The sequence below is a fragment of the Triturus cristatus genome, chromosome 5_2 (assembly GCF_964204655.1).
Source record: "Triturus cristatus chromosome 5_2, aTriCri1.1, whole genome shotgun sequence".
In the NCBI taxonomy this organism is placed as follows: Eukaryota; Metazoa; Chordata; class Amphibia; order Caudata; family Salamandridae; genus Triturus; species Triturus cristatus.
Window position 1 is genome coordinate 143,308,470 of NC_140588.1, and position 15,183 is coordinate 143,323,652.

Genomic DNA, 15,183 nt, shown 5'->3' on the forward strand with positions numbered 1-15,183 from the left:
TACAGATTGCACTAATTAAAGCAAAGCAAAGCTAAGCCAAAAGGAGATAGAGCTACCACATATACAAGCAAAGGTTTTCAATCAAATTCCCCCATTAAACAATGGCTAGGGTTAAAGTTAGATGTACGAAGAATGGAACAGGGACATGTGCAAAATCCTGCATACAGTACTAATATTGGAAATAAATAACAGTATAAATACATAAATATATAGACTGGAAATCCATAAATAGAAGAATAAATAGGTTAAGAACAAATCAATAAAATATTGCATGATTCCAATTAACCTGAGAGAGTTAGTACCAAATAGCAACCTCCCTTTAGTAGTACCATTCTTCAGTGTTGAATATCATATATTCCTTTAAAATCAATACCATATAAAACCCAAAGTTGTATTGTCACAATATAAAACCTTGTTTGGCCAATATACGGGGAAAGGAGCGTAAGAAAACCATGTTCAGAGTGTTTTTAATAACGTTTTACAGAACAAAGACCACCTAGAATAACATTCAACCTAGACATGTGTGGAGATCCTCTGTGATATTCAAGCCCGCTGGAGACATAGAGTCCAATTGAAGAATATATCGGGTCTCTAATCTACGCAAATTGGACTCTCTATCACCGCCCCTCCTGCTAGGTGTGATGGCATCGATGACATAATACTTAATGCCACTGTTATCACTGGTATGTGCTTCTCTAAAGTGTCTAGCAACTGGATAAGTATTATCCTGGTTGGAAATTGCACGGAGATGTTGCAATATGCGTTTGTGTGCGGCTAGCTTAGTGCTCCCTACATATCTAAGTCCGCAAGGGCATGTGAGCACATTAACTGCATAATCCGTTTTACAGGTTAACAGTTTGTTGATCTTGTGTTCCCTACAGCTAAAGGGATCCACATAGGTCTTAATATTAATCCCATGGAGACAAGCCTTACAAGTCTTACACTTGTAAAACCCACTATTGGTTTGTAACCAAGTAGACTTATTAATCACTTCTGGGTTGGTATTAACCAAACAATCTCTCATAGACGGTGCCCTGCTGTGTGTAATCGATACCCTCAGTGGAAGCATAGGGCCAATAACAGGGTCACTGAGTACAATGGGCCAGTTACTATTGATGATCTTATGAAGACTAGAGTGTTGTCGACTATAACCCATAATGATTCTGAAGGGGTTAGTTGTATTCACTTTGGCTCTTGCTAATTTAATAACCTGCTGCCTCGGTACATGAGCCGTGGTGGTGTTACGACCCAGTAACTCTTCTCTAATCATGCTCATGGATTTGGTAATGGCACTATCTATTGTATTCAAGGAATAGCCTCTTTCTCTGAATCTCTGTTTGCTCAGGGCTTGTGCCATTTTAAGATCATCATTGCTACAAATCCTTCTGAGACGCAGCATTTCCCCGTAAGGAATGCTGCTGATAAATTAACATGAAGTGAGAAGGAAAGCCCAAGTTTAAGAATAGTTTCCTCATCCTCCGTGAGTGTAAGTGGGGTCAAATTAACAATGGTATTATTGCTAGTCACATTAAGATTCATTTTTTCATCCAGTGACCTCTTCCCCTCTTCTTGTTTTGATTTGGGGCTCCTCTTCCTCGCCCTGTACCTCTGCCTGTGCCTATAATTGGCGCGCTTTCGTCGTAATTCTTTGCTGTTGGTCTCGGACGTAGAGTTTGTCTCCTCTCCGCACATAAAAAATTAATTTCTTCTCTCGGAGATGGTTTAGAAATCTGGCCTGTTGCCAGCCCATTGCGCAACTCTGAATCACTGCCCCCTGCTGAACTTAATTCGGAATGTGAAGTGTCGACTACGTTGGTGTTCCTGCTAGGTCCTTTGGGAATCGGTGCACCCTTAGCCTTGGGAACTCGCAATGCATCATATTTCTTAGCAAATGTAAAATTCTGGCCAAGCTTATAATCATTTAGATCTCTCTGGAATTTGAATGCCTTCCTCCTTCTTAAGTCTTGTAGTCATATTGTTAAATAATTTTGTTTTTTCCTCAGTGGTCTCTATTTTATCTAATTCCTCATTGATTTCAGCTATTTCCTTCAGAAGTTGCGCTCTATCAGTGTCCGCATATTTGATTACAATCAACAGCAATCGTCGAGATGATTCTAAGTTGCTTTCCGCCCACTCGCGCATGAGCTCGGGGTTAGGATTCTCATAGCTTGGGGCCGTTAATATTCTTAATCCCCGTGGAATTCTGTTTACATCTATGTAACGTTGGAGGGACTTTGATTCCCACCACTTACTTTGCTCACTCCGTAATTTTTTTCCAAGATTTTGTATTTTTCTTTTAAAGAACTGTCCCTTGTGTCGATATCCGCATTGTTGACATGGCGGAATATTAGCTGGTATCGGGAGGCTGTCAGAGAACATGGTCATGGCTGCAGCCTCCCGTTCGCGTACATTGTCGGCCAACATGCTTAAAGGTTTAAGAATATTATGTTGCGCATGGGGGGCCCAAACCCGGGTACTATGAAGCTTCTTCCGTGGCCATCCCCGCACTGCACATTCACTCTCCGCCCCTCAGTACCTGAATTAGGTTGCGCGGATTTAAAACCGCTGCGCCGCGTCCTCCGACTACAATTCAGCGGCTCCTTCTCTGTATGCAACAATTGAAAATAGGTACCAGGGGGGTCAGACACCACTTTTCCTTCCGGAAACGATTCCTTCCGGGTAAACCTGGAATCGGTTTCACTGCAGGCGCCGTCCAATTGTTGGAGAGGGTCCCGTGTTGAAGCCGTGTGAAACCAGAAACGGACAGATATATCCTTGTTACCTCGTCGTGACTTCGGCAATCATCCGGATATCAGCAAACTAGGGACACAGATCTCAGCTAAGTGCAAATTTGATTTATTTAAAAGCAAACAGCCATAACGTTTCGGCTCCTCCGAGCCTTGCTCACATGACAAAGTACCCACCAATGAGTGCAGCTTTTAAACTGACAAACCCAGTTAATTGAACATCACGTGGGGGACACAGTCAGTGAAACTGAAAATGTACTACGTATTACATACGAAGCCCAATGACATTACTCCATGCTGCACACATAGAATATGAGAAGCAAAATAGTGTAGTCAGTACAGACAAATGTCTGGTAATCTCAAGCGTTGATCATTGAATTATTAATGATATCAGACTACTGTTGATTACAGCAAGCGTGTGCAGAGTTAGCTGCCCGTATTACAATCAATGCCTGAATGCTTGGTCTGAAACCATATAATTATTTTCACAATGACTAGTATACAACTCGGTTGACAGGTTATATGTAACAAAGTCCATATAAATATAATATGTGTATTGAAACATATGATCAGTCAACCTCTCCCAATCATGAATAAATATAAAGTGCTAAGGTGAAAGATAAAGAGAAAATCAAATATTATCTTTAAAAACACGTGTTGCATAAGACTAGACAGTTCAAGTATCAAAATATGCAATCCTGTACAGATTGCACTAATTAAAGCAAAGCTAAGCCAAAAGGAGATAGAGCTACCACATATACAAGCAAAGGTTTTCAATCAAATTCCCCCGTTAAACAATGGCTAGGGTTAAAGTTAGATGTACGAAGAATGGAACAGGGACCATGCCTACATGTGCAAAATCCTGCATACAGTACTAATATTGGAAATAAATAATATATAGATACGTTTATATATCATTCACTCTGTAGACTTATGTATATATATGTATCTATATACACATACATATGTATATAGATACATATATACACACATATATCATCTACAGAGAGAAAGAGACTCTCTCTCTATATAAAATCCCTCTCTTTCTTGATTTTTTTTGATAGCTATGGCTTCCCTGGGGGCCGATTGTGGCCCCCACGGAAAGCACATGGCGTTAAAAAAAAAATGCCCCCATTTAACTTTTTTTTTTTTGTTGCAACATTGTGACCCCACGGGGGGTCGCCACTGAGCAAGAGGACCGACCCCCTGACAATATCACCGCCATTTTTTTTTTCAAATGTCTCCTTTTCAGGTCTCGGCTGTCGAAAGCAGCGCATGCGCTGCTCTCGGCATTCAAGAGCTTCTTGGAATCGATCCAGATTCCGAAGCTCTCGGAGGTGGATTGGAAGCCCCACCCATCTTTCTAATTGGTTCGCGTCATGTAGTATGCAAAACGTAGGCTTTTCATTGCAAAGGAGGCTTCTTAGTCCCTCCATGTTGCCGCCTTGTCTCCTTTTGGCCCCGCCCACCGGGATTCGATCTCTCACTTGCTGCGTTACACACTCTGCTTCATTAGCTGGGGCGCACTATGTTTTCCACACAACGCCGACAGCTTTTTTTGTTGAAGGGCAGTCAAACCGATATGCGCCTTGTTTACTGTATTTCGGAGTGCGGCGCCCGCTTCAGGCACACACCGCTCCGTTTATTTACTTATTTTCCTTGAGGAAAGGCCTGCTCAGTGCTCCATGCACTAAAGTTTAAAATGTACGAGTGTTTCCAATGCCTGCACTAATCCAGCTCTAAAGGACCACCCTATTTGCAATGCTACTGCTTCTTTTACCCAGAAAAGTATATGGCTGTGGTAAACATCTAAGAAACGTTTTTACCTGTTTAAAATACGATTTACGGAAGGACTCAACAGTATCATAAATATCCGCTTGTACACCAACGAAACCCGGTGTAATGCCTTGCTGTACTAGCCTTAACATTGAAGTGACTATCGCATGTTTGCTTTCTGTGTTAACTGACTGGACGGCATCTTCTTTGCGATGTAGAATTGCGTTTTGCTTATTTGACACTGCAACAACAATGAAACAAAACTTGCAACTAACTTTTTCCTGTGCACATAAGAGCCAATACGTTTACACAGAGTATTAGGCATGTTCTAACATATGATAGTGAAAATGTAAATTTTGAAAATTCATGAAAATCTTTGCAATAATTACACGCGTTATATTTTCTCTGCCCGTATTACTGACCGTTATGTCATTCTGTCATTGACGCACATGGAGTGTAATGGCTGTTTGAGGACTGTTCTTATTTCACAATGTACTTTCACATACATTCACTTGCAATTGACAGCGAGCAAGTTGCTTTTAATTTTCTCTAGTATTTCAGCATTTGGTAGCAGTGGCAAGTGGTAATTAGTTGGTTGGGACATCTCAGTGAAAACCAGAGGACTGACATCTTGTCCCCAGTCCTGTTGTTATTGGTCATTAGGGCTATAGTGAAGCAAGTGGTTGTGTTTCCCCTAGTCCACAACAATGTAATATTTGGAAACCTCGTCTGAGTGTGGCTGTTGTTGGAGTTACAAAAAGTTAAGCGTGCAAGCTCGTGCTTCTGTTAGGTAGCAGCGCAGAATGGTACAAAACGCGGAAGGTGTTTTAATAGCATGTAAATAAGCAGTATGCTTACAGGATTTGTGGTGTATTAGCCTTAGGAATGGTTGTATAGCTAATGAAGTTGTGGGTACAAAAACTCATCAGACTATTTTTTTGTAATTTTTTTTATTTCATGGCCTACTTGGCCTATAACTCTAAAACCATTTATGCCCTGGTGACGCTTTCTTTCGACAGTAATTTACTTGCTGTAGTTCGCATATATCAGTAGTCTTTTTTTAAAGCAATTGGGAGGCATTTATTTATTCACGCTAGGAGTGCCAAGTCTAATAATACGTGTTTTAACAACAAAAATCCACTCTTCTGACATGAAATGGTTTCCTTTGATTGTTCAGTTCTCCATGTGTTATTCAGGCAAACTATGAACACCACACCTCAGACCATTACAGTCTCTATGCTTTGGAGAAGTTGAGTTTTGTATGTGTTAATGAAACTTAAATATCCTCCTGTGAAGTTTCACTGACACAACTGTCAATAAATGTGGCACCACTCCTCACTAGGAAGATAAAAGCTGAACCCACACTGACCACATCAAACAGGCAAACATACTGCCCATCATCCCCACTGTGCTACTAGTGGTCTACCTGCTACCTCTTATGTCCCAATGAACATGTACACCGCCTGAAATCTCTCAAAACTACCCCATGTGAAGACTGCATTCTACCACCCATCATGAAATTCCTCCATGGAGATGGCCTTCCAACCTCTCCTCCATATCATCTACACCTCCTTCAATCAAATAACTTTCCATACTCTCTTAAAAATGGGACACAGAGCCCGCTGCCCGGTAACACAGGAGTGAGGGGCAGGAGAAGGGTGACAGGTGACAAATGTACCTCGACGAGTTACGGAATGAGGATGACCGCTGACTGTGGGCCGTAAAGGGGGGCTTTAGTTGGAGGGAGGGGTCTACAGAGTCAGATAGACAATGAAAGGGGTAGGCCATAGAGGGAAGGGCTCATGAACTGAGGGATCTCACAGAGGGAGTATGATGTAAAGGGGGTAAGGGAGGGCCTCGAGGTAGCTGGGCCATGAGGGTGGTGGCCTTTGGTGGAAGGTGGGATATGGATGGAAATATGACCCTGATGGATATTGGTCACCGTTTGGGTGGGGTGCGTCATGGAGACAGGATGGCCAAAGAGGTAGGGCATGATAGAGATTTACGTAAGTTGCTCATTTATTAGCGGCTGCTCCCAGAAATCGCGTGAGCTTTGCTCGCCTTCTCGAAATAAACAAAAGCCATGCTCCTGTCGGAGACGGATAACGAAGCAGCGGTTCAGGCTGCCACACATGAGGACTGTGCACATTAGAGGAATGCAGAGACGCCTGCAGCGATTCTGCGCCATTCGAGGCGCTGCGCGTCACTTCCTGCTTCCCATGGTGCTGTCAAGCAAGGGAAGCTTTAGTATCTATTGGGTTGCATTCCAACGGGTAATTACACCGACTCTTGTCCTCCTGACCTCTTCTACGCCTTGGCAACAGACTGAATCCGTGACAACATCACTCGTAATTTAAATAGTTTGGAGTTTCTTTGAGTGAGTAGCAATCCTAACATGCTTTGCATGATGACAAGATAAAAAGCAATGGAGGCATTTTAGGTGGCTCCAATTAGAGGCTAATGAGTGAGAGAGCAAAACGCACACAGATTAATTTACATTTATACAGGTTGCATATTCTCTTGTGAGAGAAGGCGGAGCAGGTATATGGGTGGGGCAGACCTTTCATTTCACAGGTTGTCTCCTTGTCTTACACAGAAGGAAGCCAAATAAGTGTGTTTGAGGCACTATCCTCTCTTTCCTTTTTACAGACCAGGACACTTATATTACTCTTTCTCATGCTTCCTCTCTCCATCCTTTGCTTTGCTTTCATACTTCTCTACCTCATTGTCACTTCCCTGCTCTCTGCTTTAGCTTGCATCCACCCCTTCAGTGCCCTGCTTTCATCTCCTCTCCTACTGTCTCAAACGTATTTCTTCTCAACCTTTTTAACTTTCTATCCTTTCATTATCCTCCATCTTCTCCTTCGTTTCAGCACCCTCCTTGCATCTTTCACTTCTTACTGCGTTCTACCTTCATCTTTCGGTTTCACTAACTCTTTTCCTAACTTCTTTTCGTTCTTCTCTTCTCTCCCTCTCACCCTTGTAATCCTTTTTGGATTTTCTCTCACCTCTCCCTAATATCCTCACTCGTTTCCTCACTCTTTCCTGCTCGCTCGCTTAATGTAATCAAACAAGGCTCCCTTTCATCTATAAATCAGCAAGGGGAGACCTGACCCAAGCTCTCATCATCTCACAGATGATCTACTGTAATGCATTTCGGGTAAGGGCACTGACACATCTTATTTACCATCTTTAGCTATTACTGAATACCGCTGCAAGACTGGTTTTGAGGTGAGGAAGACACACTCCCATATTTAACAAGGATTAAAAATGCAATAGGTCTCTTCTTTCATTAAGTTAAAGCCATGTGCTTTGCTATACAATACCATTAGCAAAGCAAATGGCTTTACCTTAATCAAAGGCAAGACCTATTGCATTTTCAATGTTTGTTTTTTTTATATTTGGGGGCGATCGTGCCCCCCAAGGAAAGCCAACATTTTATAATAAAAAATATGCCCCCACAGGGGGTCGGCCACTGAGCAAGAGGACGACCCCCTGCCAATATTGCCACCATTTTTTAAAAATGTCTCCTTTTTTTATATATATTTGGGGGCGATCGCGCCCTCCAAGGAAAGCCAACATTTGAAAATTAAAAAATATAGAAATATGCCCGGGGGGGGGGGGGTGACCCATTACCACGAGGGCCGACCCCCCTCAAAGACATCCCTTGCGTCTAGTGGGGTTTCCTGGCCATGGATCTCAGCGCTGCCGCGATCTACGGGCTGGAAACCCTTTCAGGCAGGCCTCATTTGAAAGGGGAGACTCTCCCCTTTCAAACGAGGCCTCCCTGAAAGCTGGGGAGGCCATTTTCGGACAGATTTCCCCATTGGGTCGAGCGAGGCCTTACCTGCTGCTGTCCTCGGCTCCGGTGGGGAAATCAGTGACGTCAGAGTGCCTCGCGGCTGGCTGATGTCACAGATGGGCGGGGCGGGGAAGACGCGAAAAGCCTTCCGTGTCTCCCACAGGGGGAATCCAAAAAAAAAACAATCTCCGGTGCGATGCACTGGAGGTTTAAAGGGGGCCCTCCCTGGTGACGGCCAATGGACGTGCGCCGCACCAGGGAGGTAGTGCTTGCGCACCAAAGGGGTTATAAATTCACTGAAAAAAACACAAAGGTTACAGGGCTGTTATAGTTAGGAAATAGGATCAAAAAAACCCTTAGATATTCACAGAAAAAAACAAACTATACAGTGACATTATAGTTAGGCTGACATTTCACTTGTACAAAACCAGTCAAGTTTAGCAGTTATAGTTAGCTGAGCTACGTATAATTCACGCCCCTGCAATATACTGCTTATGACCTCACATTACATAACTCATGACATGGTAAGTGACATCACTCATGGCATCACTGATGATATCTTAAATGATATCACTGATGACATCATCCACAGAATCTCAGACGTACCCACTCACACCCCTATCTAACCTTTCATACACCCACAGCAACATCCACACTACCATTCTTGAAACCATTGACATACCCATACCAGCACTTACATACCCACTCACTGATTAATAGGTCTACACACACATCCACTCAATCACCCATACAGCCACTCAGGGTATATCTGTGAGTAGCTGCATGAGTGTATGAAATGGTCAGTTAGTTGGTGCATAAGTGTTTGAGTGGGTCTGTAAATGAGTGGATAAGTGTCTGAATGACTCTGTTAGTGGATGAGAGAGTCTTTGAGTGGGTTTGTGACTGGCTGCAAAAGTGTCTGAATCTGTTAAAAGATGTGAATCTCTAAGTAGGTCTGTGACTGGATGCATACGTGCCTGAATGGATCTGTGAGTGGGGTCATGAGCTTCTAAGTAGGTGAGTGAGTTGGTGCATAAGTATCTCAGTGGGTTTGTGAGTGGGGTCATAAGACTGTGATTAGGTCTATGACTGGGTGCCTGAGTCTCTGAGTGGGTCTGTGAGTGTCTGCAACAGTCTCTGAGTGGCTCTGTGAGGGAGTGCATGTGTCTCTGGGTGGGTATGTTAATATGTGCATACGTGAGTGGGTTTGTAAGTGCATGTGTGAGCCTGTGAGTGGGTCTGTGAGTGGATGCATAAGTGTCTGAGTGGGTCTCTGACTGGGTGCACGAATCTCAGAGTGGGTGTCTGAGTGGTTCATGACCTGAGTGGGTGAGTGTATGGATGTATGTGACTGAGTGAGTCTATGAGTGTGTATATAACTGTATAAGTAATGTTTGTTGGAGCTTTTTTTTAAAAATTACCGGCAAGGTTTGCGACTCCGCTGCAACATTACACTGGGGGCACGCTGAGCACCTCGACGAAGTCGCGGCTCCACTCAAGTGGTAAAAAAACAAGTTAAAAATATTTAAAATTCCTAAACGGTCTCTTATACACACCTGCAACACACCCATGGGGTCAGAGTACTCCTACCTTGACGAATTCTATACTATTTGCCTTCATACTCATCCCCCGGGACACGGGTGCACTATACAAAATGGCAGGCGCAATGTTCTATTCAGATTCCGAGCAGCCAATAACAGCATTTCCCCTGACGCGTGGATCCGCTGCACACCGCATCCAAGTTGCAAAGGATCCGCTTCCCTATATTTACAAATTTAGATTTTTTTTCATATCTCCAACACTACTCAACAGATTTACACCAAATAACAAAAGGTGTTCTTTCTGGACCAAGATCTATCTTTCTGTCAAATGTGGTGTAATTCAGTCCAGCTGTTCAGGCTGTAGTCACAACTAAAATCCCTATGGGAATTAACATTGGAAAAACACTTTTTTTGCCCTCCCCCTCCTTTTTCTTGGTTCCACCTTGATGGATCGCCCCAAAGCTCTCCGTGCACAACAAGAATCATCAGGGCACTTGTTTTAGAAAATCTTGTGAAGCTTCGTCAAACCTAGCCAAAGATATCAATCAGCAAGTCATAAAGTGCTTTTCCTATGGAAACATGGTCCTAACTATACCTACCTTGTGCATATATACACAAAATGTTCATAATATCTGCAATATGTTTCAAATGATTTACAAAATGTTCTGCAGTGAAAGTTTATGTCTTACTTTTCAACCTGTGCTTCTAAATTGCAAATAAATATTGTTAACCTAAATTTTGTTTTTTGTGTTATGGAATGCAATGATACGTTTGATTTAAGATGTTATGGAAAGCAATAATATTGTAAAAGTTATTTTTGTAAAGTACTTCTTGAAAAGATGTTAGTGCCATATACATTTTCCAAAGCAAAACACCTCTATAGTCTCCACGCAAAAATAAAAGTGATCATGTCTTGGTAAAACAATGATATGTTTCCCATTTCAGGAGTGACTCGCTATGCTTGCAACTTTTGGAATTATAATTCAACAAAAATCAGAATTCTTATATTCAATTAATGTACATTTTAATTTGTCATTTGCAGGCAAAAAACAGCAAAACATTTTCCCAAAAAATCAAACAAAAATGGCTATACGTCAGAGCAGAACTAGAAGGGGACTGACTCTTACGGAATTTTTGAGTGACTCTGGAAACTTGGAAGATAGAGATGGAGGAAAGGGATTTCAGGGTGAGCCTAAATTGGGCCATAGATCGCTCACAGAAATCTCCATGTTGGAACCCTCCGAGATCGTGATGAAGCTAGCTGCTCCCAGAAGTGGGCTACGGGAATTCCTTGATCAAAGTGATATCCACAGTCAACTTGTAGAACTTATCCTTGAGGTCATGCATAAAGCAATTGGATGCAAAAGCAGTCGACAGAACTTGCTCCACCTTCTGGTAAATGTCAAAGACTCTGCATTTCTGAAGCAGGTTCTTCCTTTTTATCTCTTAGGTATGAAGCAGGATAGTAAAGAACAAATGCAGAAAATGTTGCCAGTCATTAGCTATATCCTCACGTTAGTCCTTGAATTAATTAGCGTTTTTCCATCTAGTTGCGCATCGGAGGTCTCCCTAGTTGATACTTTACTACAGACTACTGTTGCCAAGCTGCTGTCTAGTGAGGTTACTATTCCGGAAACAATCACAAAGAATGTGACCACTCTGCATACATTCTTACAGCATCTCCAAGAGAAGAAGCGTGAAGGCACTCTGAGGTCAGACAGATACACCTATCTCATGGAGAACCACGAGGGTTCAGGTCTGAGTGATTTTCGAAATATGTCCATCTTCCCAACATATGATGATATTTATTTGGAGCAAAATCCAGTAATGCGCCCCAACATACTCAATGGATCGTATCCTAGTCCACATGCTTATCTAGACACTCACTTTCGCCTCTTAAGGGAGGATTTTATTCGCCCACTGAGAGACGGCATCTTGCAGCTTTTAAGCCTACAAGGGAAGGAAATGATGAAGGCAAAATTGAATGATATTAGAGTTTATTTCAGCATTGAAATCATCATGCCGATCTGCACGCGGACTGGTATTGTTCATCAAGTCAAATTCAGTGTGGAAAACCTCCAGGGCGTCCGTTGGGAGAGCTCAAAGCGCCTTTTATTTGGTGCTCTTGTCTGTCTCTCCAAAGACCAATTTAAGACAATGCTGTTTGCTACAGTGGCAGACCGAAATGAGAAGGAACTTGCAAAGGGCATCATAACTTTGAATTTTACTGAGGAAAGCCGGCTAAGTCTTGCTGAAATGAAACCAGACGACCGCTTCTTGATGGTGGAAACAAATGCCTATTTTGAAGCCTATCGCCATGTTTTAGAAGGTCTGAAAGAAATGGCAAGCCGTGAAATCCCCCTACAAAAGTACATTGTACACTGTGAAACCAATGTATCTTCCCCAGCATACTTAGAAAACAACAGCAAGGCATACAGCTTGAAGGGGCTGGTACTGGATCAGTCTCTTGCACTGAGAGAGTTTCATGACAGTTGCGATTATCTGAGTGATTCTGAGAATGGCAGCAGAAATCAAGATAAGGACATCTGTAGCGATGAAGAAGAGGCAGAACTGTCACATCTCATAGAAAAGCAGCAGAGTGATCGGTGCACGAAACAACATGCTCCACTAATAACTGTCTCTAACAGCACTCTGGTGGAGCCAGTTACAGGATTTGATGTGCTTAATTTTAAGAGTTGGCCTTCTAAAGAGCAACTAAAACTTGATGGTTCCCAGCTAAAAGCCTTTCAGACGGCATTGACGAAGGAGCTTGCCATTATACAGGGTCCTCCAGGAACAGGTAAAGTGAATTTCCCATTTGCTCACAATCACTCATGGTGCATTACATATTGACTTTGCCTTTGATTTGTATAGCAGCAATCAAATAGTCTGACTGTTCTCTCTGGGTGTTCTACTGCATTAAACAGATTGCAACGAGTTCAGTAGATGCACAGTATGGACTACTGGATGAACCTGCATTCTGTTTCCATTCCCACCATGGAAACAGATTGCTCTTATCCCTAGCAGGAGTAAATCTCAGTGTGTGGTAGGAAAGAGATAGACACATTTTGTGAATACCCATAAACAACTACATTTCTTGGTGTTTTCACCAACTGGCTGCACAGATACACTTAGATGTTTAAATGCACACACACTAACCCATACACACACACTCTCTTTCATTAACCAACTGTGGCAATGTGACAGGTTCTAACATTTCAGTATAGTCTAATGTGTCTTTTTTGCAATATAGAAAATGTTTTTTTCCTTTGACCTCAGTGCATAGGCGCACCAGTGCACAAGAAATGCTCCTATCTTAGTGCCTCCATTTCCTTCTTCAAAGGAACAGCTCTTCTTTTGAGATTCCACTCTTAAGTGTAGATACAAACCAATCCTACTCTTATTATAAGTGAGCTTGTCCTGCTTTCATGCTACAGTAAGAAGCCTCACACTGTTACTCTATCTTGCCATTCATATCATGAAAGTACATGGGAAGGATTCTGGAAGTTGTCACTGAGTCAGTGTCTTATGTGCCCTGTCCACTGGTGTAGCCTTAACCACATCCTTATCGGTGAACAATGAAAGGATGATTGCCTTCGAGGTTTCCCAATCTCGAGTGTATGTCAGAATATAGATGGAAAAATGTTGGTTGACATGAATAGTGTGGCCTAAAAATATTGCTCCACAGGTTGTAGACTTTATATTACTAACTCGAGATAGGGCAATTTATGTAAGTGATATCTAGGGCACAATGTTTTGTGAGATGATAATTAGGCCACTATGTTCTGGTAGTATACCCTAATCATAATTTGCTAGACGCTGTCTACGGACATCAGAAAGGAAGATTTTGCCAAGGTACCTGTCAAATCAATTGAACAGGCAGCATACCTAAAGGGATAAACAGTCCTAACCCTGGGTATAATACTGCTACGAGTCTCCATACACCAAGTGTTAATTGGTGGCCAGCGGTGCACATCATATTTTGACATTTTGAATGTACGTATGTGGGATGTGTCAGCCTCAGCAGATCCTCACAGGCACGGCTGGGGAGGGAGGGTCTGAGGGCTGGCCACATTCATAGCCTGGCAATCATATATTTGATACACTTGTCTGCAAGGGCAAATTGTAGAGTTCAAGGCAGGTCCATAAGTAAGCCAGGGAGTCAGCAAGAGCTGGCACAATTGTCAGCTCGCAGTGGACCTTCTCGTAGGACATGCTTCTTTGAGTAGCAAATTGAGCAAGGTGGAAAGCCCACCTGCTGCAGCTCCAGCCCACTCCTTCCAAATATATTTCTATTAATACATGGAGAGTGTTTGGCGTTTGCCAGTTGCCCTGCTTCTAAAAATAATGAGAACCTCTGCTTTTCTAAGTGGCTCTTTTTTGTATCTTTTCTTTAACCAGGGTTTTTATATAACAAAAAACAATGCAGTTTATATTGTACCATATAATTATGACACTGGTTGTACGTACTACTAAGCCATTGTCTTTGTACACATGTGAATATCATCCTAAGGTCCACCTGTCTTTGCAGTTTTCATCGAAGAAGAACGTAGTATTGGTGTTAAGGAGCGCAAAGTTTCAGAATGGCGCTGATATGCTGTTCGGGCGGGAGGCTTCCCACAGTAGTTTTACATATATTTCTAATTGGTCACTGCAGAATGTCAGTTCCGTCAGCCACAGTTTAAGTGTTGGGACTCGTCCCCTGCACCAATGCTTTACCACCAAGTACATGGCTCGAAGCAGCTTAAGTGGAAGACATTTCCATTGGGTGTGCGGTATTTTCTTTGCCCAGCCTAAGAGTGCCATCTGTGGTCTTAGTTCCATATTTACTTCACTGATTTCTTACAACATATTAGAGACATTTTCCCAAAATTTACGGATCTCCCACATTTCCATGCAAGATGCAGAAACAAGACGTCAGTTGCCCCACAGCATTTGCAGCGATGGTCGGGTCAGAGGTCTCTTTTGTGTAGTGCTGCTGGGGTGTAGTATATTTCATAAACGTAAAAATGAAGTCTATTAACCATAACCTTTTTCTAGAGAATACCATGCCCGTTTGGGACCAAAAGTACTCCCACTTTTGACAGCGATGTCTCACCGCAGATTCCTCACCTTTTGAATATTCCCCAGGCATACGACTGATTCTGCAAACGTTTCAGCAGTACATCTGGCGCCAGTAGTGGAGCCATGTGGCTCCGCATCAATGCCATTCCACTCCGGAAATTACATGCAGAGCCTAACCTAGCGTCACCCCTGTGCGCTGATGTCAGGATCTTTCTTTCCGCACTACTAGATGTGGATTTGGAGCACCTTGTCT

At 42.7% G+C, this 15,183-nt stretch overlaps 1 protein-coding gene across 1 annotated transcript in view; it reads left to right on the forward strand.

Moving 5' to 3' along the window:
* Window positions 1-15,183, forward strand: part of LOC146822729 (NFX1-type zinc finger-containing protein 1-like) — an 892,774-nt gene that overhangs the window by 161,364 nt on the left and 716,227 nt on the right. The window contains exon 3 of the mRNA XM_085606285.1: window positions 10,909-12,666. Within this exon, the coding sequence (XP_085462411.1) occupies window positions 10,909-12,666 (1,758 nt within the window). The remainder of the gene's footprint in view (window positions 1-10,908; window positions 12,667-15,183) is intronic.